A 22,275-nucleotide genomic window follows, 5' to 3' on the forward strand; every position below is an offset into this window, starting at 1 on the left:
GAACAAACAAACAAAGAGAATATCTAAACAAACAAAGAGACTATCCAGCGACAACCATCTTGTAATGTCCTCAATTCTCTTCAAACTGCAATCAGGCAGCTTCGAAAGAAAGAGGACACTATCATTATTTTTCTTTCAATCCAGCTGTATTTGTTGTTTTTGCACACTTCAGAGTGAGCATGAAGAAGTGGAAGAAATGCTAATTCCCCTGAAGTTGAGGCGTGAAATCGAAAATACGCTTTTAAAAACACTGACAGATAATTTATTTGTTAAGATAAGGAAAGTTACTCGGCATATTAAAGCAGGTCTCCTGAGGGAAATGAAAACAAAAGGCAATTAGGTGGTTTGCAAAATACGTTTCACTGCACTTGACCTCTGCGGCCTGTTGGATAAACAATCAGGAATATTTACAACGGAGAAGGAGATACGACGTCTAATGAAAACAGAGCACCAGCATATTATCTCAAAATGTGTTCAGCCCAGGAACTCAGTGTTGGTTAGTTGGTAAGCTTTATTTTACCCCAGCTACTGTAAAGGTTATCAAAATATATTTCAACACCTTATACTTCAAGATCTGCTCTACAAGGTCCAAACACCAGAGAAGAAGAGAGGAGGAGATGAGACGTGTCAGCAAATGTTATCTCTGTGAAACAAAGCTTAAATATTTGCTGCTAGGAATGCACAGCAACTACCTACATGAATGGTTAATGGATTCAGTCAATTAATGATTTAACCTTCTTAAGAAACATCTCTGAGAAATCAAATACAAATCCTATACGTGTCCAAAAACAGGTGTTTAAAAGTCAGATCCCCTTGTCAGATATCTACTGCACGTACAGAGAACTCTTAATGAAGCTAGTGCCAAAAGCCAAACGCCCTATTTTCTTTACCAATTCATCTACAGATTATTTTGTCACTTAATCTTTGAGTTGTTTGGTCTATAAAGTGTCAGCAAATAGTGAAATATATTCCATTATTAGGTTTACTGTAAGAGTAGAGTTTAAGAAAAAGGTTCACATTTGAATAAACAGTAGTTCTTTGCTTTTAATATCAGTTTAAATTGAACTTTTCTGCTCATCTTAAAATACATTTATGTACTAATCTTTGGAGCTCTAGCCACTAACAATACACACTTACAATCATTTTAATTATCATTTAAAAATCATCCTGCCCCATGTTGCTTAGGAGTGCTAGAAGTTTTCAATTAACATTGCTTGATCAATTATTTAGTAAAGGGTTCAATACTGCAGAGAGTATTCTGGACAAGAAAAATACTTTATGTCCGGGTTACTGGTGGATCTCATTAAACTTGTTCTTACACGACTTAACACACATTCAGACCTTCTGCTTAACATCTGACTTGCTGCAGCTGAAGAGAAAAGAGAATTTTAACCTCAAACTTTTGCACATGGCTTTAACGATGACGATAATACACCAAAATGCATACTGTAGATGTGAGTACTGCATCATTGCCCTGTTCTATATGAAAAGAAAAACCACATAAATGAATTATTTGAATGAGCTTTCTTGTTATCTACTGTAGTAGTATGTCTGGGATTTACATTGCTCATTAAAGGTCTCTGAACATGGATACTCGTGAAACTAACACAAACTAATGGAACCAACGCCGCTCCACAAATTGCACCCTTGGGAACAAATAAAGTTTTCTACTGTCTAAGGTGGAAAGCTTTCTACTGTGAAAGTCCAAAGGAACAGTGGTTTAGAGCCAGATCGAGCACTAAAACACTGCTTACATCGGGGCTGCATGTCTTTGTGTCTTTGTGCGTGTGTGTGTGTGTGTGTGTGTGTGTGTGTATGCGCCAGGAAAAAAGCAATCTCACTGTGCTTATATGCATAGCTTATTTATAATCCCCCAATTTCATTTTTCCATATGGTTCCCAGGAGGTAAGTGGTAGCCAAACCTTCTCTTTTATACTTTACACAAGCAGGTCAGCTCAAATGAATTGCCAATTATACAGACACACTGACATACATTACACTAAATTACACACACACACTGATTAGTATGCAGGAACACAGAAGCTTTCACTTGTGTAGACAGACATTTGTGGTCTCACTCTGAACCCCCCATATTTTCACTGCAGGGATTCTGACCCTATCAGCTGTTGAGGAGCAGGAGGACAACCCAATTACTTTTTTAACGATACACCAGGTGTGCAGAGTTTTTCCTGGCTTAAGATCTCACACTAATCTCCAGGGTCAACCTCTGACCTTGAGCCATGCAGAGTTTGTTAATCACCTGAGTGAGGTAACATATAAAGCCAAGATGTATCAGCATGAGATACTTTTTTTTCTTCTACCGAGCAAGTTTTAAAACCATTTGGCCTTTGTGACTGTAACATTTTCTAGTTTAGTCCCTGAGAGGCCAATTAAATGATTGTTAAAACTACATGACAGAGGGTTTATCCACAGAGCCCATTGTTGAGAAAAAAAAAAATGTTCTGTGTTATATAAAAGTGCATTTAAAAAGAAAATGTATGCAGTATTTTGGCTAGTGGACAATACATAATTCCCACAAGGCTTTTAAAACTGCAGGTCAGGTGAGGCGTCACACATTTTCTGTCATTGTCCATCATTTGCTGTCAGACGCAGTGGCACAGTAGCAAGACATATTGTACATTTATAATATTACTACAATACCCTTTTTTTATCAGGGCTGTCAAAGTTACAGATATAGAAAATTCCTTTTAATGCCACAGATTTTTCTGACAGGCGAACCTGGCACCCTATGATTACGACCCACGCCGTAGTTTTGGAAATCAGAAAGCAATGAAGAAGTAACATTGTACGTTTTATATGCATTTACTCTCGATGTGAATTGAGTTAGCACCGGATCCAAAGGCACACCAGGCTGGATAATTTGCAAAAGAGATGCAAAGACAACTCCACAATCAACAAACTCTCAACAGCAATAACTACATTGGTGGCTACAGCTTGCAGGCCAATTAACTTGAATTTGTCTTTTATGGATGTTTAGAAAGTAAGCATATTCGTCCACTCCCATGTTGATGAGAGTATCAAAAATCCTTTCAAGTAAGTAAAATATACATTATTCACAAGTTAACTTTGGACAGGCATGCAATAATCGCAATTAAATATGTTCATCTATTGACAGCCTTAGTTTTTACATATATTACCAGAGGTACTAATTACACATTACTCAGTGAAAGCTCTATTGACGTGGCTTTCAAAAACAGATATTTCCCTCACTGTGGGGGGGAGGGAGGTAATGTCCAGAGGGAATGAACAGCAAAGGCAGAAAATAGGAGCTTCCTCTCCTCAAACCCTGAGCAGGTGCAAGGTCTGTTTCTATGGCGACGGCAGAGCACACACACATACACACAACTCAAAGTAGGCGGCTTCAACTTGTCCAGCAAGAACCCTGCTCTACCTTATTTTCTTCTTATATATATATATATACGCTTCACACGTCTCTTTCCTTTTCTCCAGCTACCCTGGGAGCAGGGATGGGGTTCTAACACATATCATCCTCTTCAACACACAGTTTCTGCAGCGTGAGGCGTTTTCTTAACATGGACCGGATCCACTGGGATGCCCCAGGGCTCAATACTTGGCCTTCTTCCTTTTCCTCACACTGTCTCCCCCGAGTCCTCCTCCGCTGTCATGTTTTTATCTTACCTTTACCTTGCTTATGAAATTCTGCTCTGGCAAACAGCTGGAAAACTGAACAGGATGTTCTGCAGACCACCTCAAGTTTAACCTTGACAGCCTTAAAAGCATATTTCCAGCACTACTGACAACACTGCCTTGACCACATCCTGAACGGGAAGTGCATTTGAATCAGAAAATTGAAAATGAAATGTTATAGGAGACAGGGTGGCTGGCAATCTCTTTGATGTGACATACAACCATTCTTAAAACATACATTTATTCATTGCATTTTTTTTTAAAGAGGCTTTATTATGCTCTTTGTAATGATGATAAAGATCATATCATTTCAAAACTCCTGAATAGCTACAAAATGCACATTGTGTTCACATTTTTTTATGATCAGTTGTTTAAGGATGAATTTTAAAGCATCACCTTTAACAATTTTGTAGGAATTGTACACAGTGACCCCCTTGAGTAGGGCCTGGGGTGCAATCTGACATTACAGATATTTCATCAACAAAGCACTCCATCCTCACTCCAGTACTCTATTTCCCATTTTTGAAAAGTTCTCTTTAGGCAACGGTGAGATTAATTATTGATTGTGATATAAATAAAAGCTGGAGAGCAGTCTACTGCAATTTCCTAATGTTTGTGCAGCACTCCTCAGAAACGTTCAGGTAACCGTCAACTCTACCTGCATATGGCAGCAGGAAACAAAAACACAACAGGAAACAAAAGAGGCTTTAGAAAGGGAGACGCTGTACCTGTCCAGGGCCGAGCTGAGCTCATCCAGCCGGTGGGCGTCTGTGGAGTTGCCCACTTTAGACAGAGCATCCATCCTCTTCATAATGACCTCCAGCATGTCACTGATCTTCCTCAGCACACCGCGAGACTCCTGCCCACCGAGCACTGAAAAACACAAAGACAGACAGTGTGAAACAAATATGGATCAAATAACGATCGGACAAGGTAAGGATAAGGAGAAAGTAAGATACATTGGAAAATATACAGATAACATTTTATATAACAATATTTTGTGTTACGTAGAAAACAAGGTCACAGGAACCAAACAAACTGCTTTATTTCAAATAGATTGTGTTTTTTTAAGCGTGTCAGGATTTTGAATCACCAATGTAGCACAGATCCCTCATGGTAATATTTTGAAATTCATTTATTTTAATTTCCATTTCAAGGTTTACTCTAAACAAGCTTCGGTCTTGTTTCTATTTTTTTGTTGTCCTTCGTTAGTAAAACAGCAGCTCGCCAGGAGCCAGCTTTCCAGCAAAACACAGGAAAGGGCAAATTAGTCTGACAGTATTGGTTTTGTCTTCCTTCTCGACTCAAATTATTAACGACCTGACAGAAGGTAAACCAGGACGATGGCGTTTAGCGAACACCTAGTCAATTAATGAGCCTGCAGCTACAGACAATGAGGTCAACGCAGGTCTCCAGACTGCATCGCTCGCGAGTCGAGGTCCCGACCCCGTGTTGTTTCTCTGATCCCATTAAGCTCCGCGCTCAATCCAAACGTAATTATTGCAACAGCTCAAAATAACACGTGGTTCCATGTGCGCCTAAGAAAACACTATTCTCAGCAGCAAAGAGTTGTTTTTGATTCAAATAAATCCAACAATCATGACGAATAATGCCACATTTGGGACTTGGGAGTGAATTATTTGTGGTTTGATGAAAAAATACTAAAAACCATTAACAGCCTGAGGTTGTTCTTGGAGACTGTGAGTAGAAAACAGAGCCTCACCCCTCTGTGTTCCTTCATCAATTGCATTAGGCTTTAGAAACTGCAATGTGTGCAGACTCACTTCTCCTGTCAGGGTTCATTTATCACTTCCCAAGCAAGAGTCACCTTTCTCTGAAAAGAAATTGTATTACATCACCAGTAAATAAAATAAGAACCACCCACTACTATTGGTATGTGCGCATGTGTGTAGATACTGTATAAATTCATACGTGTAGGTGTATGTGTGTTGTGGAGGTCTGAAAAAAGGAAGAGAAATGCTCGGCATCAGAAACATGCAGCATCCTAAATCTCTTCCCTTTATTGCCTGTAAACCTACATATTCTTTTCTATTGTTTAGCCCTGGTAAAGTCATTTCTAGAATATCTTCATTTAAAACGGCTTTAAGACGTCTGGCTTTGAATAATTCAGCACTTAGGCAACTTTTTTTCCATCCACAGACAGAGAGATACTAAATTATTCCCATTCAGATTCAAGGCTTTAGAGCAGCCGTAAAACAATGCATTTAAAAAAAGAATGACACAGGATAGGAAAAGAGATGAGATTTAGGAAGGAGTAAAGCACTGCAGGGTACTACTAGAAACCGTGTTACGGATACTGTGTTAAATTGGGCCTGGGGTTTAAAGTGGGGGAATGGTTGCTTCCCCACTTCCTATCTCCCTACGACACAATCATCTTTAAATTAAGCATTTCTTTTTAAACTTCATACCTGCAATGCCAAATCAGGCCAGTGGCATCAAGCAGGGGTTAAAAGATGCCCTATGCTCAGACCCACGCCCCTCTTCCAACTCAACTTTGATTTTGATCTCAGTCAAACACGCCTGAAACGCCTCCATTGGACTCCTTTGTTAGTTCCCTAACATAGACAGGGATAGACATCACTATGTTAGGCTTCTATTGGCTAAGGGGCGGGACATCCGTAAGTGGTTGACCAACCACAACAGAGCCGGCTAATCAATCAGAGCAGACTTGTCTCTTGTTTCAGACAGAGGGTGAGGTGCAGTATGAGAAAAATAAAGACATTTTTGAACATTAAAGCTTGTAAACCTGTCACAGTAGAGGCACCAAATACAAATATGAAACCAGAACATTTGCATAATGGGGCCCCTTAAAGCAATGTTGGGCTATTTCAGATCATCTCTTGAGCATTTTGGTTCCCTTGCATCATTTTAAAACGCGGCTGGATGAAATGTTATTAGATATCTGTCATTGTGAATAGGTTGCTAATTTATACCCGTGTAATTATGTTGTATGATGTCCTTTTTGTTTTCTGTTGTTTTTATGTGTAACCATGTGCTGCAGGTCTCCCTTGAAAAGGAGAGATTTTCACCTGGTTAAATAAAGGCTACAAACAAACAAACAGTCTCCGAACAATATCAACAATTATTTTCACTGGATATGATGACCGGAGAGATGTAAATTAGTCGGACTTGAAAGACCTTTCCCAGTCAAAGCCTGGTAAATACTGCCTATAACTTTTCTGACACCTGTTGCATGTAACAGTATGACCAAAGTTGTGGCGCCCAAACTGTTATTTTCCCATTATACTCTACATCTATTTCTGTGGACACTGACTTTTGCTAAACTCAGAGGATCTTATATCTGCTCCGGTGTTCATGCTGTACTAAATCTAAAGCCTCTGGGTTAAAGTGTGGGAAGACTTTCTTCTCAGTAATGCTTCTTGCTAACATTGCACTCGTAAATCCCCATTACGGAGACCCAGCTCCCTTCCTACAGTTTGTTTATACAACCGAGCCTTATATATGTTTGCAATCAACTGTTCATCAGACGGCTTTTCACTCTGGCTTTGTGCTGCCTCTTGGGGAACATTGGCTAATGTGGTTTCCCCGATGCACAGTGCGGATGGCAGACAGTGGTGCAGCGGGACCTGATGGTATCTATGTGCTAATGTACAGCCTCCTCTGTGTCATTCCTCATCGGCTGGTTAATAAAGGGTCGATTTAGCAGCAGCTAATCTCCGTTAACGACTCAATTTCGGAAGTGCCACAGCACAATCAATACTATGAACAAATTCCAATTAGATAGCCATTTGTACTGTAGCCTGCTGTGTGTACTGGACAACCAATAAACAACTGCCCTTTAAGAGACTCACTGGATACATGCATTGTCACACAGAAACACACTTTAACAGGCTGCTAAAATCATAACAGAAGATCACTGACCAGAATCAAGTGTGTAAATTAATTATGAAAACGGCTGTAAGCGAGATATAATGACCCTCATTCACAATTGTACCTCTTATTTAACACTTATCCCAATGCAGTGCTTCAACCTCACATCAGCCATTTCCCTTTACTACTTTTAGGTTGTTTTTGCGAAGTCATGGCCACAGCCTTTTACCCCTTTTATTTGTTTTTTCAGACCCTGATATTCCCTATAATCTGATCCCCACACCATCACACCTGCTCCTAAATGTTGGTAGAGTCAATGTCAGGATCCAAAAGCGGAAAGTCCAAACTGAAAAGAAGAGTTTAGATGTATTGACACAGTGAAGGTATATAGGCGTACAGGCAGACAGGTAGAGGAATCATGAAGCAGGCTAGAGTCTAAACCTAGAAGCCAGTTCTAGCAGGTGAGACAATTCTGAGAGCACTCTGGTAAGCAGGTCAAGAACTGTCCAAAGTCCAGAAACAGGTAACAAGGGAAAACAGGAACAGATCAGGCTTCAGGTTCAGGTCCAAATAGCTGGGAAAGCAAAGCAGAGAGTAACTTTAGCCAACTGGAAGGAATGAGTGGAAAATGGCTGGCTGAGTACTGCAAGTTGAGTATGTTAAACCTTCTCTTGCATTTCGGGTCAAAAGTGACCGAGTGACTTTGTTTTTGATCATAAATATTGTGTTTTTCATCCAATTGCCTCAAGACCTTATGTTATCCTCCACACTAGGCCTCTGAACACATACAATTAATGATCACCATTTGCATAGATTTTTTAGTGATTTATTCAACAGTGAGACACCCATGATGAAAAATGAATGTATTATGTTCATCCTGCAGATGGAAAACATCTCCACACACACACACACACACACACACACACACACACACAAGACCACACACACACACACACACACACACACACACCACACACACACACACACACACTACCCACACACACACACACACACACACACACACACACACACACACACACACACACACACACACACACTAGGGTATGACCTAATGCAAGAGAAGGGTAGTTCTTACTCAAATCCGATCGCTACACACTCTCCTTACCAGAGACACAAAAAAAACGAGAAGGAATTTGGTCAGGTAGTGAAAAGGTTCAATCTTTCTCAGCATAATGTGACATATGTCAGCCTTTTTACCTTGTTATCCTGAATTCCAACCTGTTCTGTCTGCTGATCACGCTTTTAAGGCATCACTCTGTTTTACTGAGCCACTGCAGCTAAAGCATTTTACATGACTGACAGATGAGTGGTTTGTTAAGCTTCAAAGGTTCCCTAGAGAACATCTGCTTGCATACAAGAGGCAAACAGTGACAGGTCAGGGTGCTTGCTATCCGTCTGTCCATCTAGCTTCTGGCGGATTTGAACTCTTAAAAATGTATTCACAGACTCCTAAACAACAACACAACAGACTTAATTTCTTTCATCACATTCGGTAAGTCCTTCACATGGAGGCTATGATTTGGATGTTTCAATAGCAACACGATTGATTTAAAGAGAGCAGCCACACACAAAATCACAATAATTAAAAAAATGGCAGTGCATCTCTCCACCATGGCTAGGGATGTCCCGATCACCATTTTTTGCTCCCGATCCGATTCCGATCATTTGATTTTGACAATCTGCCGATACCGATTTTTCCCGATCCGATCTTTATGCAATGCATTAAGAGAAAAAAAAGGAGAAAAGCATTCAAGTTGTCCCTTAAACCCCACGTTCTCCACCACAGATAATGGCTGGTCATCCAACGCGATGAATTCAGCTATCTTGGCTGTTATGTTTTTGGCCTTTTCACTGTTCTGGGGCAGTTTCTTTTTCCTTTTAAAAGTCTCTGAAAGTGTCGGTTGTTTCAGTGCCGTTACCCGAATGGCCGCTGTGTACTCGTTGTGTTGTTGTTGGTGTTTGTTTCTCAGGTGGCGTATTAGATTGGTCGTGTTGAACGTAGCTCTGTTCTTTCCACCACGCGGAACCTCCGCCTTGCAAACATTGCATCTGGCTGTTACACTGCCTTCGCTTTCAATTTTATAATACTTCCAAACTCCTGACATTTTCTCTGTCCCGAGTCACCAGCTGAACGTAGCCTCTTGTTAGCTTACTGCTACTATTAGACACTGCGCCCACTCTGTTGCCAGATTTGAGAGAAATAAGCAACCAGGTCTATGAAAACAAGCCCAAAAAAAGCAACACATACATGATGTTGTGTAATTTTAAACCAAAACTAAGGCCTCAGGATGACTTTAAGACGTGAACATGGTCATTGTTGTTTTGTAACATTAAATAAATTAAGAAAAAAAAATTATAAAAAAAAAAAAATTCCGATCCCCGATTTTTTTTTCCCGATTCCGATCTTTTGAAAATCACGTGATCGGCTCCGATCCCCGATCACGTGATCGGATCGGGACATCTCTAACCATGGCACTCGTGCAGTTTGACGATTGTTAATCATTATCTCAGAAGGAGACTTTCACAACACTGGGTATCTCTACCGGCAACTCACATATTCAGATGTTGTGTGTTATCTGCACAAAGTATGTCTTATAACTTAAAGTGGACCTATCATGCTATATTTGAATAATATAGTGTAGGACCATACCTATATAAGGCGTATTTATACTTTTTTTTCTTCAAAATACCAAACAGATCATGCATTTTAGCCATGCCTCATTTTGCTCAATTTGACATTTTTTAGCCCTGTTTGTGCAGGGGCAGATTCTGTGAGAACAGCACCATCTACAGGCCTGGCATATGTACTACAGCGTCTCCAGCGCTTTCGAACGGCAATGGCCGTGGCTGTCTCCTCCTGATTGGTGGAGTTGGCCCAATAGCCGTAGCGCCACTGTCCTGACGTCAGGACAGTGTTCAAATCTGGATCAGTTTTTATCAGATCCGTTGCAGCCCCTTTTTTAGAGATTTGGGTGGAGGAAAATAGAGAGGGTTGTGTTTTCTGACACTTGGTGAGTTCCCTGGAACACCGGGGACACATATTCATGTATAAAAGACGTACAAAAGTGCATTTTGCATGATAGGTCCCCTTTAAGTGGAAGGTGGATAACATTATTTAATTTGTTCAGAAAAACACCTGAATACCTACTCACTATGAATAACTTTGCATTTGCCTGGCAGCGACACACAACATATACACCTAAGCATACACATGGATGCAAAACTGCCAAATGTACAAATGAATAGTGGCAAGAAAAAGCAATGTAGTTCTCGCGACAAGTATCACCTTCTTTGCAAAAAGGTGAAAGGACCAACTTTGATAGTATCAAAAAAAGATCTAGTAAAATTGTATATCATGTCGAGGTGCCTTTTTGTTTTCTATAATTGAATTATTTTGTATCCGAGGCAATATTATACACTATCCAGTAAAACTATACAACATCTCAAATAACATTTTATTTTACGATGAGCTCAGAAAGATGGACAGTGTCTATACATTTATTCATACGTTTCTCCTCCCTGTGGATTTATTTATTGAGAGCCAAATAAAAAAATCCTGTCATCTCTAAAATGCGTGCTACAGTAGCTGGCTAGTTTTACAGCGAGGGTCGTCGGGGGTCAGACTCCTCCATCCCACCAGGATAAATGTATGTATTCTCTCTGCTTTGCACTCACTGTCACACATGTCCTCTCACTCCTAATTCCCATATTCATTACAGAAAAGGCTGATTGAGATAGAGTTCCCCGCTCCTTTTTTGCATGTCAGGAGCTGTCAGATCCAGACGCTATTAGAGTAGAACATCTCTGTCACTCGCTGTATCCTCCAGCCTTATCGCACCTGACAGCTGGGAAAAGTGGAAACTAAAGTAGTTGCACTTTTTAAAAAAAAAACGTGGTTCTCTGCAGCTTTAATGATACCTTAATCTGTCTCTTCCTTAGCATCTCACCTTTTATGCACACTATACTTACAGGTTTAGTTAAAAGCATGGTGCTGCTTTTAATTAAACTGCAGCCTTATGTTTATAGATTTTCCACAGCTTTACAATTTCACTTTGAAACAAGCCCACCTGGCCAAAGTGATGAAAGGCTGACTCAGACACAGAGCTCAGGGTTTGCTAATATTAAAAAAAGACAGCCTCTCCTCATTTCACCCAGAAACACACAGAAGTGTCACAAACATTTTCCAGGACGGGAGTTCAATTGTATTCTCTTTAATGCTCTCACTGCTCAGATTTGGCAGAACCATAAAAATATGATGATGATTTGCATAAACATATTTCCTGTTTTCAGCAATTCATGCATGAATGCAAAATAAGCAACAAGAATATGAAATGCTACCTTAACCGAGGCTGAAAGTGAACTTCCTGACCCAGTTTGCAGCTGGCAACAACACATGTGCTCCAAAATAAGCTGAAATGTGCACAGAATCAGAATCAGAAACGGCTTTATTGCCAGGTAGTTTCACACGTACGAGGAATTTGACTTGATGTCATGGTGCATACATCAAATATAAAACAAACATGTAAAAAATGTTAAAAAGTACACAGATAGCAAACTATATTAAGAACACTGTAATACAAATATAGTAAGATAGCAATAAAACAAAGCAGTAACACCAAGTTTTAAAAAATTGCTAATAGCTTGCTGATATTGCAATTGTAATATGATTCACTTCATTTTTTAAACGTTATTCGCATTATCATTACAAAATATATATAGCAATTATCATGGTTAAAGTCATGATCATGGTCATTATCCCGGCAGTACAAGCTTAAAAAATCAAAATAAAATCTTTGAAAAAAAAATGACCCTTTTCTTCTGGCTTGGGAACTGAAGGGTCGCTGGTTCAAGCCCTGATCGGACCAACACATACAGACTGGTAGCTGGAGAGGAGCCAGCTCACCTCCTGGGTACTGCCGAGGTGTCCTTGAGCAAGGCGTGTGTGTGTGTGTGTGTGTGTGTGTGTGTGTGTGTGTGTGTGTGTGTGTGTGTGTGTGTGTGTGTGTGTGTGTGTGTGTGTGTGTGTGTGTGTGTGTGTGTGTGTGTGTGTGTGTGTGTGTGTGTGTGTGTGTGTGTGTGTGTGTAAACAATAACAGAGTGGAAAACTGAATTTCCATTTGAGGATTAATAAAAGCTCATCTTATGTTATCTCTGTAAAGAATGCTCAGCACCACAATCCATGATTTCTTTCACATTTTGCACTTTTGTTTGCGGTATGGACATCTCACAAATCCAAATTACGATTTCAATAACATTTTAATTAACTGTGCAGCCCTAGAGCACATAAAAGCTAATGTTATACAACAACAGAGCACTAGGGGTTAGAACATTGTGAATTATTTGCCGTTGCCTGTATATTAATTACTGTGAAAATGAGTCTGCCTGTACTGCACCCCCACATGCATGAACACACATCATGGCCACAGAAAGATAAAAGGCAATAACGTTGCAGCAGCTAATTTACAGAAAGTATCAAAACTGTATTACATCCGGCTGCTTCCCCAGGAGATAATTGAATCAACCGGGGTCTACACCAACACTTCTACACACACAATTAAATCAACTCCAACTGTTATTTGACAAAAGACTAATTAGCAAGCAGCAGATGTGACACCAAACATCATATATTAGAATCATTTCTAAAATGCATCTATAAATGTCAAACACGAGCAACAAAAAAAGTACAATGTTGTAGATCAGTTTCAGCCTAAATACCTGTCAAATGTGGCTCGAAATAAAAGAAGCTGAATGTTACAAAGCCGTAAACAATCTGGTAACTGCCTTTCTTGGCGAAAACAACAATCACTACAACCCCTATTGTTGTAACTGCCTCACACTCCAAGAGAAAATCACTGCTCTTTCCACTGAGTGACAGCGGCTTGTGAAAGAGTTCACAATGAGCACTCATCTTTAATTCAAACCCCTTTTTGTCAAACACAAAGCCAGGCAGTCTCATGCATTGGCAGTTTGTCTTAACTAGCGGTAAAGTTGCATCAGTAGCAAAGGTCAGTTTCATTCCTATTATCTACACACGCTGCGGGAAGGCGCTTCCATTTCAAGCAGATTATTTATCCCATTTCTCATTCTAACAAAGTACAGAGGTTCGATAGACCTGCAAAACGCCACACCCTACAAGAGCGATGTCAGGAAAGATTCATTTTCATGCATCACATATCGAGGACTGCTGAGCCGTGAAATACAAAAAAAACTTCTGTCAGGGTCTTTGAAAGGATCTCAGTGAAGAGGATCCTGAACACGGCGCTCATTCCACACCTGATGCTCTGCTACGTGACTCGCTGATGGATACAAACTTTGTGGAAAAGACGTGTTTTTCTTTACATTTAATCCTGCAGAGTTGCACTACTGCACCCAAGAAGTAACTTTACTTCTGATTTACTTTGTTTATGTGCTAGTTTGTGGTGTGGGAACACAAAGAAGAACTGTTTTCTTTGTGTTGCTTTGGTTCGAACAAGATTTGTATCTGACTTGAAGGGGTGTTACAAAAACTATGATAATTAAGCAGCGATAAACGTGATCCCTGCAGCGCAGCACTGAATCGCCATCGTCACTAACCAATCCGTAACATTAACCTGATGTTGCAATGGTTGAACTGATTTTCTCACTACATTTCCCTATATGGGAATCAGTTTTTCCAGACCATACACACATATACACCCCTACACACAGACACACACAACTACACACACACACATACACACACTCACACACACAAACTCCCACACACACACTCTCACACACCTACACACACACACACACAAACAATAACATATACACACACAAACACACACAAAATTGAAAAAAAGAATGTCGAAAATTTGCACAAAAAAAAAAAATATTGTGTCGTTTTTTGAAAATCGTTAATATGAAATTAATTAATGAAAATAAATACAAAATGGTTGGTACAAGTCAATTAACTAACAAAATAGTAAAGTATGTCGAAAATATCAGAACAAAATTATGGCGAAAATATGCAAAATATGACGTATAATAGTTTATCAAAAGATTTAAAAAAAGAATGACATATCAGAAAAAAAGAATGTTGAATTCAGAACCGAAAACCAAAAGTTTCTCCGTAATCCTGTTGACCAACAGAAAAACCACTTCCACAGTGGAAAGGGGATACAGGGGGCTGGTTGAAGACAGAAGAAAACATCTGCTTTGCTCAGAGACGCAACACTCTGTCTGCCTGCAGCAAAACACATTCTTGCAGCTAAAAAAAGCTCACGTAATGGAGCTTACAGGTATAGGAATAAAGAATGAACTTACATCGGAGCTCTTAGTGTTGTTGTGACCTGGGAACACCTGAAAGTGCCCTATAGGGCTATTTCTCTCTTTGTGGCACAGCTGCAATAAGCCCCTCTTCTGAAAGGCGACACTATGAAGGTGGTCTTCAAAGAGCTTATTAGAAAGCTACAGTAGACCTCTGGAGCCTTTAAGATATCTAGGATCAAACGCTTCCGACTTTCATGCTACCCACTCTTGAAGAAATCCATTCCCTCTGTCCCCTCTCTTACTTTCTCTCCACATCATTAGCTTCCCATACCTTCAAAAGAAAGTAATACATGCATTTTAAAACGGGATATATATTACAGGGTATCCAAATGCAACTATTTTGGGTCTCTAGCTCTGGAGTGTGAAACTATCTTGTTGTTGATTGTGATAAAGCAAGAGTCTTTGTGCATCTTAGGTAAGAGTTTTTGCACACAAAAAAAAAAAAAACAGGTAAAAGAGACTGAGCCTGAGAGAAGTTTAAAAATAAAGGTGTATAAGAAGGCAGAGAGAAGAGAGAGAGACCTTAAGGTGGCAAGAAAATAATTACACATTTTCCTTCACACCTTTTTTGTCTTCCAGCTACATTTGCCATTTACAAGACGAGCAACAAACAGAGCTTGGGTTCTCAAAGCGTAGCCTGGCCATGTTGTTCACCCTTTGATATTCAAAACAATGTGTATGTTCCTGCTCTGCTTTTATGAGCTTTTAAGATGTCCTGCACATGTTGCTGCAGGTTTGGGCTGCACAATTCATCCTAATTGAATAAACTCCCAATTTTGTCTCGCGCAATATCAACTTGGCAGTAGGTGGGAAATTTGATAAAGGAAATATATTTTTAAATATCAGTCTGAATAAATAATTGTGAAGCTGCAGATATGCCGGGCTACAAATCGTACTCTGAAGACTTTACGAATCATACAATGATTAATTTATTATATGTTCAATGATAATGAGGATAAAAATGCATAAAAGGTCATTCCCTCCAATATCATGAATACTACTGTATGGCATTTGCAATTCCAGTAAAAATATTATCAATTAGTTATTTTTCCGAAATGATGCAGCCTTAGAGCATGTATACAGAATGTGTGCATGTATAGCTCTATACAGCAGAGGCTTCATGGGTGTGTACATTGGGAATTATTAAGTCCCAGCTCCACTGAACAATTCATCTCAGCTCTTTCGTTACGCCAACTCCCCGTGCTCCTAATCCTCATTCCTAAAACGTGTACACAAACACACACACACACACACACACAGACACAGAGGGTGAGGGTGAGAATGTACATAGCTTGACTCTCCCTGGTTAGCGGCGGCAGTGTTTAATGAGCTGGAGGCCGAATGCCTTTCCTTGACTGCAGCCTGTGAGTGGTTAATTAATCAGACAGCTCTACTGTCTCACCCCCCCCCCCCCCCCCCCCTCTCACCCCCCTCTCTTTATCTCTCTGGAAGCAGCTCTACATATACTATTTCATACATGGGTGAGAGCCTTGAAATTGTCTCCCATGATGACACCTGATGCACCTCGTCACAGCATCCCACTGCATTACACTTCCAGAAATACACGGAGAGGCGCTCCCACTGTGAGATGATATTTTACCAACCGAGCAAAATCATTCAAGTCAGTCAAAGATATCTCGCACAACAAACAACCACAGGGCCACATGCTGTTCACTGATTGGCTCAAAGATGGACTGCATTATTCAAGAGGGATGAAATGATTGCTGTCGCCTAATTTGCATAGCTTCTTCCGGTGCCAGCTGGTATCCGTCACAGAGGATGACACGCAGAGTCCACATTGTGCCACGCGGCGATAAAAAGGTGAGAGACAAAAGTCCACAAGCCAACAGTGACTCTCCCAAACGGCGAGCGCTGTCATGGTTGATATTCAGAGGCACAGAGCGCAAACACAGAGGACGTGCTGAGAAAGATAACACGGTTCTGTCAGGGAGGCTGTCTCTGAAATTGTTTGAGTTTTTTTCTTTTCTGGTGTGGCTTTGATTTGTTTGATCTCTGCACAGGCATGGTCAGTATTGCTGGCCACATTTGAGTGTCCGTTTCAGATGAGATTGGTCAAAGGGAAGAAGAACTTATTTTGAACCAAAAACTTGACCACATGACACACAAATGCTGAAAAATGCTGAGTAACAAATGCACCCCTTTCCCGTCACATGAACTGATTGACTGTCTTATAAACATTTCTTATACTTTTAATAAGTATTAGTAATGTACTTTTAAAGGGCCCATGTCATGGCCATTTCCACTGATCATAATTCCATTGTTGAGGTCTACTAGAATAGATTTATATTGTGCAATTTTCCAAACTCACATTGGTTTCTCATACAGCATCTCTGTAAACTATTCACTGAATTTCACTCTCTGCCTTTAACGGCTCGTTGTAGCTCCAAAAGCTCCAGCCCCCACCCTCCCTGTGAGCACAGTGTGCTCTGATTGGTCAGGACGTTGTGAATCGCGCTGAGCTCCGTGGAGGTGTTGTTTCCTTGTTAGCGATACACAGCCAAACACAGCCAAACTCATCCTGAGCACACACAAAGTCACATCCGAAGTAAAAACAATAAGTGTGGCTTGATATTGAGTAAGAAAAAGGTTGATAAACGCTGTGAGAATGGGTCTGCAGAGAGAATTTCCCAACTGTCTGTTATCAGCCTGCAGCCAGGGAGGAGAAATCAGCTGAGCTGCCTGCTCCCTGCACACAGATGTGTGTGTGAGGAAGTCCGTGGATTGGTCAATTTGGACCAATCAGCGGGTGCTTAACGTAACGGCTCCGCGGACGTAACGTAACGGCTCCACGGATTGGTCTATTTCGTTCCGGGTACGGCATGACCGTACCCGGAACGAAATGGAAGAATCAAATGGACAATGACGTATCTCCAACGAGGCGTTTTGGGGAGGTATTTTCTGTGTTAGAGTTTTACTCGCTACAGGGTGTACTTTGAGGGTTTGTGACGCTGCACACTGTTTACATGCATAAAAACCTTCATAACACACAAGGGCACGGGTAATAACCGGAAAAGCATGACATGGGCCCTTTAAATGGCAGAATCATTAATGTGTTTTTTTTGCTTCAGTGAGGATTTGTGGTGAACTCTTCTACACGATCATTTCTGTACTAAATGAATAGATACAAGGTCAACATATTCCCAACACAGTAAAGTAACTCCCACTTCAGCCTCCACTGATTGGTCAGTTTCTAGCCAAAATGAGTTAAAATGGGTCAGAACAAGATCAAAAACGATAGAAAAGTAGGTGTTAAAGAAGCAAGATTGAATTCGTCAAAAGGAAGAAGCCTATTTATAACTAAAAACATGATTATTTGATAAATAAAATGCTAGGAAATGCTAAGAAACTAATGCACCACCGTCCCATCATTACACATTCAACATCTCAGTACTAATTCACTGATGTATTTTTGCCTCAGTGACAATTTCCACTGGTGAACTACTTCCTAAATGATAAGGTCAACCGTTTCCATAGACAGTTACGTGGAGTCCACTTCAGCCTCCACTGATTGGTCAGCTACTAGTTCCACCACCCACAATGAATTCAAATGGGTCAGAGCATGAATACATACAGGTCATAAGGTCATTATAGTCAACATTTAAAGATTCACAAGACGGTGAAGTAAATCCCACTTCAGCTTTCATTAATTGGTCAGCTACTGGTGTTCTTATACACAAAATAAGATAAAATGGGTCAGAGCAAGATCATATGAGCAAATGTAAAAAGACAGAAGGTGTAACAGGGGATGAAGCCTCTCAGATGAGATTTTTCAAAAGGAAAGATAACTTTTTATCACCAAAAATACGAACAGAATAGGATTTGTGTGTTTGCAATAACTTAGTTTGCGCCAATAATGAATTCCTTTGGTGAACTGCTTCCACTGCATGTTACATTTCTGCACTACATGAATACATACAAGGTCATAATAGCCAACATGTAAAGATTTGCCAGACAGTAAGTCCCTCCACTAATTGGTCAGCTTCTATAGTTATCCTACTAGAAATGAGTCAGAGCAAGGCCATGTGAGCGTGGTAGAAACAGCAGGTGTGAAAGAAGTTGGAGCCTCTCCAGGCGGCATGTAACCCCCCCCCCGACGCATTCACAATGAGCAAAGTGAGCAGCTCTGTCAGCCCCCTGGCAGCAATCAAGGAAGCCCCCCGAGGCTCTCAGCGTGTTCCCAGCCAGTTCATTACGGGGCGCAGGGCACAGCCGCTGTAGAGTCAGAGGGGGGGGGGGGGGGGGGCAGCACTGACGTGTGCTGGCTTACCTTCGCTCCGCACCGTGAAGGGAGAGTCTCCGGGTCTCTTGGCCGAGAGCTGGCCCCCGAGAGAGGTCATTAGAAAGCACAGGCTGAAGAAGCCAATCCCCACCACAAAGATCCTGCAGCAGATAGACAGAGACCGATTAAACGACACAAGAGCATGACAGGGTTTTTTTTATTCTTTTTTTTATTGAAGACACGTAGAAAAGACATTTGGTATATTGATACCACAATTACAAATGTTCAACCGTTCAAAGCTACTAGTGTTCAGCTTAGTCTCTACTATTGTACATCAATTGACAAGCTACATAGTTGATCTTCACTTGAAGGTGTACAATATTTAAACCACATGTATAGGCTATAACCAAAACAGACCATGTAGCTTGACAGGGTTAGAGCTCAGGAGATACAAAGTAGAGACAAGAAAGTATAAAATTACAAAAAAAAGCATGTGTGAAGAGAGTCAACATCACAGCAGGCTTCATGGAGCTTGAACACACTTTTTGTAAAGTTCATATTGCACCAATCAACCCACAGAAAAGAAGCACAGTGCACACGCTTGGCCGTGTCATCCCAAATGAACCATTACATGGATGGGTTTTCTGCATCACACTGTGCTCAGTGAGCTGACATCCAAAATAAAAGCATTATTATAGGCGAATGGGTTGCATTTTGGGAGGAAGAGGAAACACACAGCAAACATGTTGTGAGTCCTCCAGCTCTGAAAACAAATGTTTTGGATCGTTTAGCTCAAAACAGGCTCTTCTGCCACGCTCCAGGAGTCATGCTGGGAAAATGTTTGGAAAACAATCTTTTGTATTGAGGGGCACTGCAGGACAAATGGTTGCAATTCCATTCTTCAAGTCACAGCTGGAATTTGTATAAGGTGGGAAAACTGACAACAGAGAGGCTGCAGTCACTCCGTTAGAGACGGAGAGAGTGATAGTGCCATTTTACTGTGCAATATGTGAGGTAATGATGGAAAAACTCAATGTTCAGGGAAGCATTTACGCCGTGAGGAAAGTATTTGATGCTACAGTGACAACACATTGAACTGTACAGCATGTGAGGTGCATGTTCAATCAGGTCTGGAGGCAGAATGTGAAACACCACTGACTGCACTCAGAAAGCTGTCAATCATCAGGGAACTTCACACCTGGAAGACTACAACCATCTATCACTAACACTATTGATACTGATTCCTAATTTTCTTATTTCTAATGAGCCGTTCAGCTTGTGTTCCTGATCAAAAGTTGTAATGACTTTATATCTGCTTCAGTTGCTTTCCCTCCTCTACATCTGCTGCAGGTAGTTTCAGCTGAGTAAGCAAACGTTAATTATGGCACAGCAGGTATCCTGTTGTTCCAATTAATGCACATTTTCTGAACTTGCAAGAGTAGAAAACACCAGGAGGCAAACACTATTTACATTTACGGTGACTTTTTGTAGTCTGATGATACTGATACAGAATAAGAAAATGTACAAGGGTGTGTAGTTTATTGTTATAATTTGCCATGTCAGTGAATAGAGATGTAACAGATCGAAGAGGACTTGTTCTTACCTGAATGGTTTGAAAGTGAGAAGACATCTCCTCACCATAATGCACAGGTCGCTGCTGGCTGCAATCATTTTCCACACACGGGCAAAGCGCTCCTTACCATTGTGACAACCAGCTTCAAAAACATAACTTTAAAAAACCACAGTCCTGAGGATCGACGGTGTGCGCGGGCAACTTCCCAGCCCGACAGCTGCGTGTGTGTGTGTTTTGCTGTGTGTGTGAAACAACTTCAGCAGGAATCCCGCAGGTGCGTCCTGCTGCAGCAGCGCCTCGGGTATAGTCCTCCTTTTCAGATTGTGGAGCGGAATAAATGTGGAGAAATAATCTGTGACACTCAGTTAGGATTGTACCCCGGACATTGTTGGATAGCAGCGCCGAGTGGAGCCACACGACTGTTGTGTTTGAGTTCCTTCTCTGAGATGCTGCTGGAGCTCTGACTTATTCTCCTCTCATTATGGGAGTAGCTGGTTTACTGGTAGCGCCATCTAACGACCGGAAAACAACACATGTATTTACTGTGTTTACCTTAAGAAAACAGACCACAGATAGAATAACCAGAGAACAAGTATAAGTCACTAAATTGATATGATCCTGCAAACAAGGCTGTGTACGATGATAATAACATTTAGCTGAGTCTTTTATCCCAAACGACTTTCATTAAGTGCATGCGGATCCCAATTACAAATTTAAAAATAGCAAGAATCCTGCAAACTTGAAAGCAATCCGTTATAAGTGATACAGAAATGAGAATTCATTGTTTTTAGTTTTTATTGACAAAGGAGGAGTAAAAAAAGATTTTGGATGGAAGATTTGTGGACTTTGATCAATATGCAAAAAGTTCTTATCAGTAGATGAATGGAAGTGATACAGTGGTAGGTTATTCCAGCAAAACCAAGCACTATATAGTCTCATTAATGATATGCAATTGTCTCCAAAACTAAATTGTAAAATGTAATACTGTACAGAATCTCATACATTTCAGCACCGAGGATAGCTCCGGCTGTGGCCCAGCAGCTCAGCAGCTACACCCAGAGGACTGAGCACAGAATACACTGACAGCTCAAAGATAATAGTGTCCCATTTCCTAGAAAAAAGGCTTCTTCTTCATATTTATTTATGGCTTTTAAAAAGACATAGTGAAAGTTAGAGCCGAAAAACTGGCAGATTTGCTCAAGATAGATATCTTTCAAGTAAAACTGTTGTCATGATCTATTGAGGATTGTGCTGTGGAAGAAATTACACATCAAGGCCTTCCTGATAAAATGCTGAGTTTAACTTCATTTAAAAGGACATCTTCAAGCACAATCACAAAGGGAAATGCTGGTAAAGTCACCTAGATGTTTCTGTTTTACATATTTACCGTTCTCTTTTAGTTTATCCTTGGCCTTGTGAGAAATATGGATAAAAAAAATCTCAAAAAAAACATTGTGACTTGACCTAAGTATACTAAGTGTACCATCTTACAGTTATCATAGAAAGAGGGAATCGACAGGTCGTCCAAGGCCACATCCGGTTTCGGCCTAATGGACAGCAACCGGCAGCGGCATCCTCTGTTGTCATGGAAACTGTTTTCACCCCTTCTATGTTGAGCCTCACATGT

The 22,275-nt window shown here is 40.6% G+C and overlaps 1 protein-coding gene across 1 annotated transcript in view; it reads right to left on the reverse strand.

Moving 5' to 3' along the window:
• The window catches only part of LOC117492238 (alpha-1,6-mannosylglycoprotein 6-beta-N-acetylglucosaminyltransferase B), a 74,601-nt gene extending 53,534 nt beyond the window's left edge, over window positions 1–21,067 (reverse strand). The window contains exons 1-3 of the mRNA XM_034142380.1: window positions 20,679–21,067; window positions 19,124–19,236; window positions 4,398–4,542 (exon numbers count right to left, since the gene is read on the reverse strand). Coding sequence (XP_033998271.1) covers window positions 4,398–4,542; window positions 19,124–19,236; window positions 20,679–20,746 — 326 coding nt within the window. The 5' untranslated portion in view covers window positions 20,747–21,067. The remainder of the gene's footprint in view (window positions 1–4,397; window positions 4,543–19,123; window positions 19,237–20,678) is intronic.
• Window positions 21,068–22,275: the final 1,208 nt, after the last annotated feature.

This window comes from Trematomus bernacchii, unplaced genomic scaffold (genome assembly GCF_902827165.1).
Source record: "Trematomus bernacchii unplaced genomic scaffold, fTreBer1.1, whole genome shotgun sequence".
Classification (NCBI taxonomy): domain Eukaryota; kingdom Metazoa; phylum Chordata; class Actinopteri; order Perciformes; family Nototheniidae; genus Trematomus; species Trematomus bernacchii.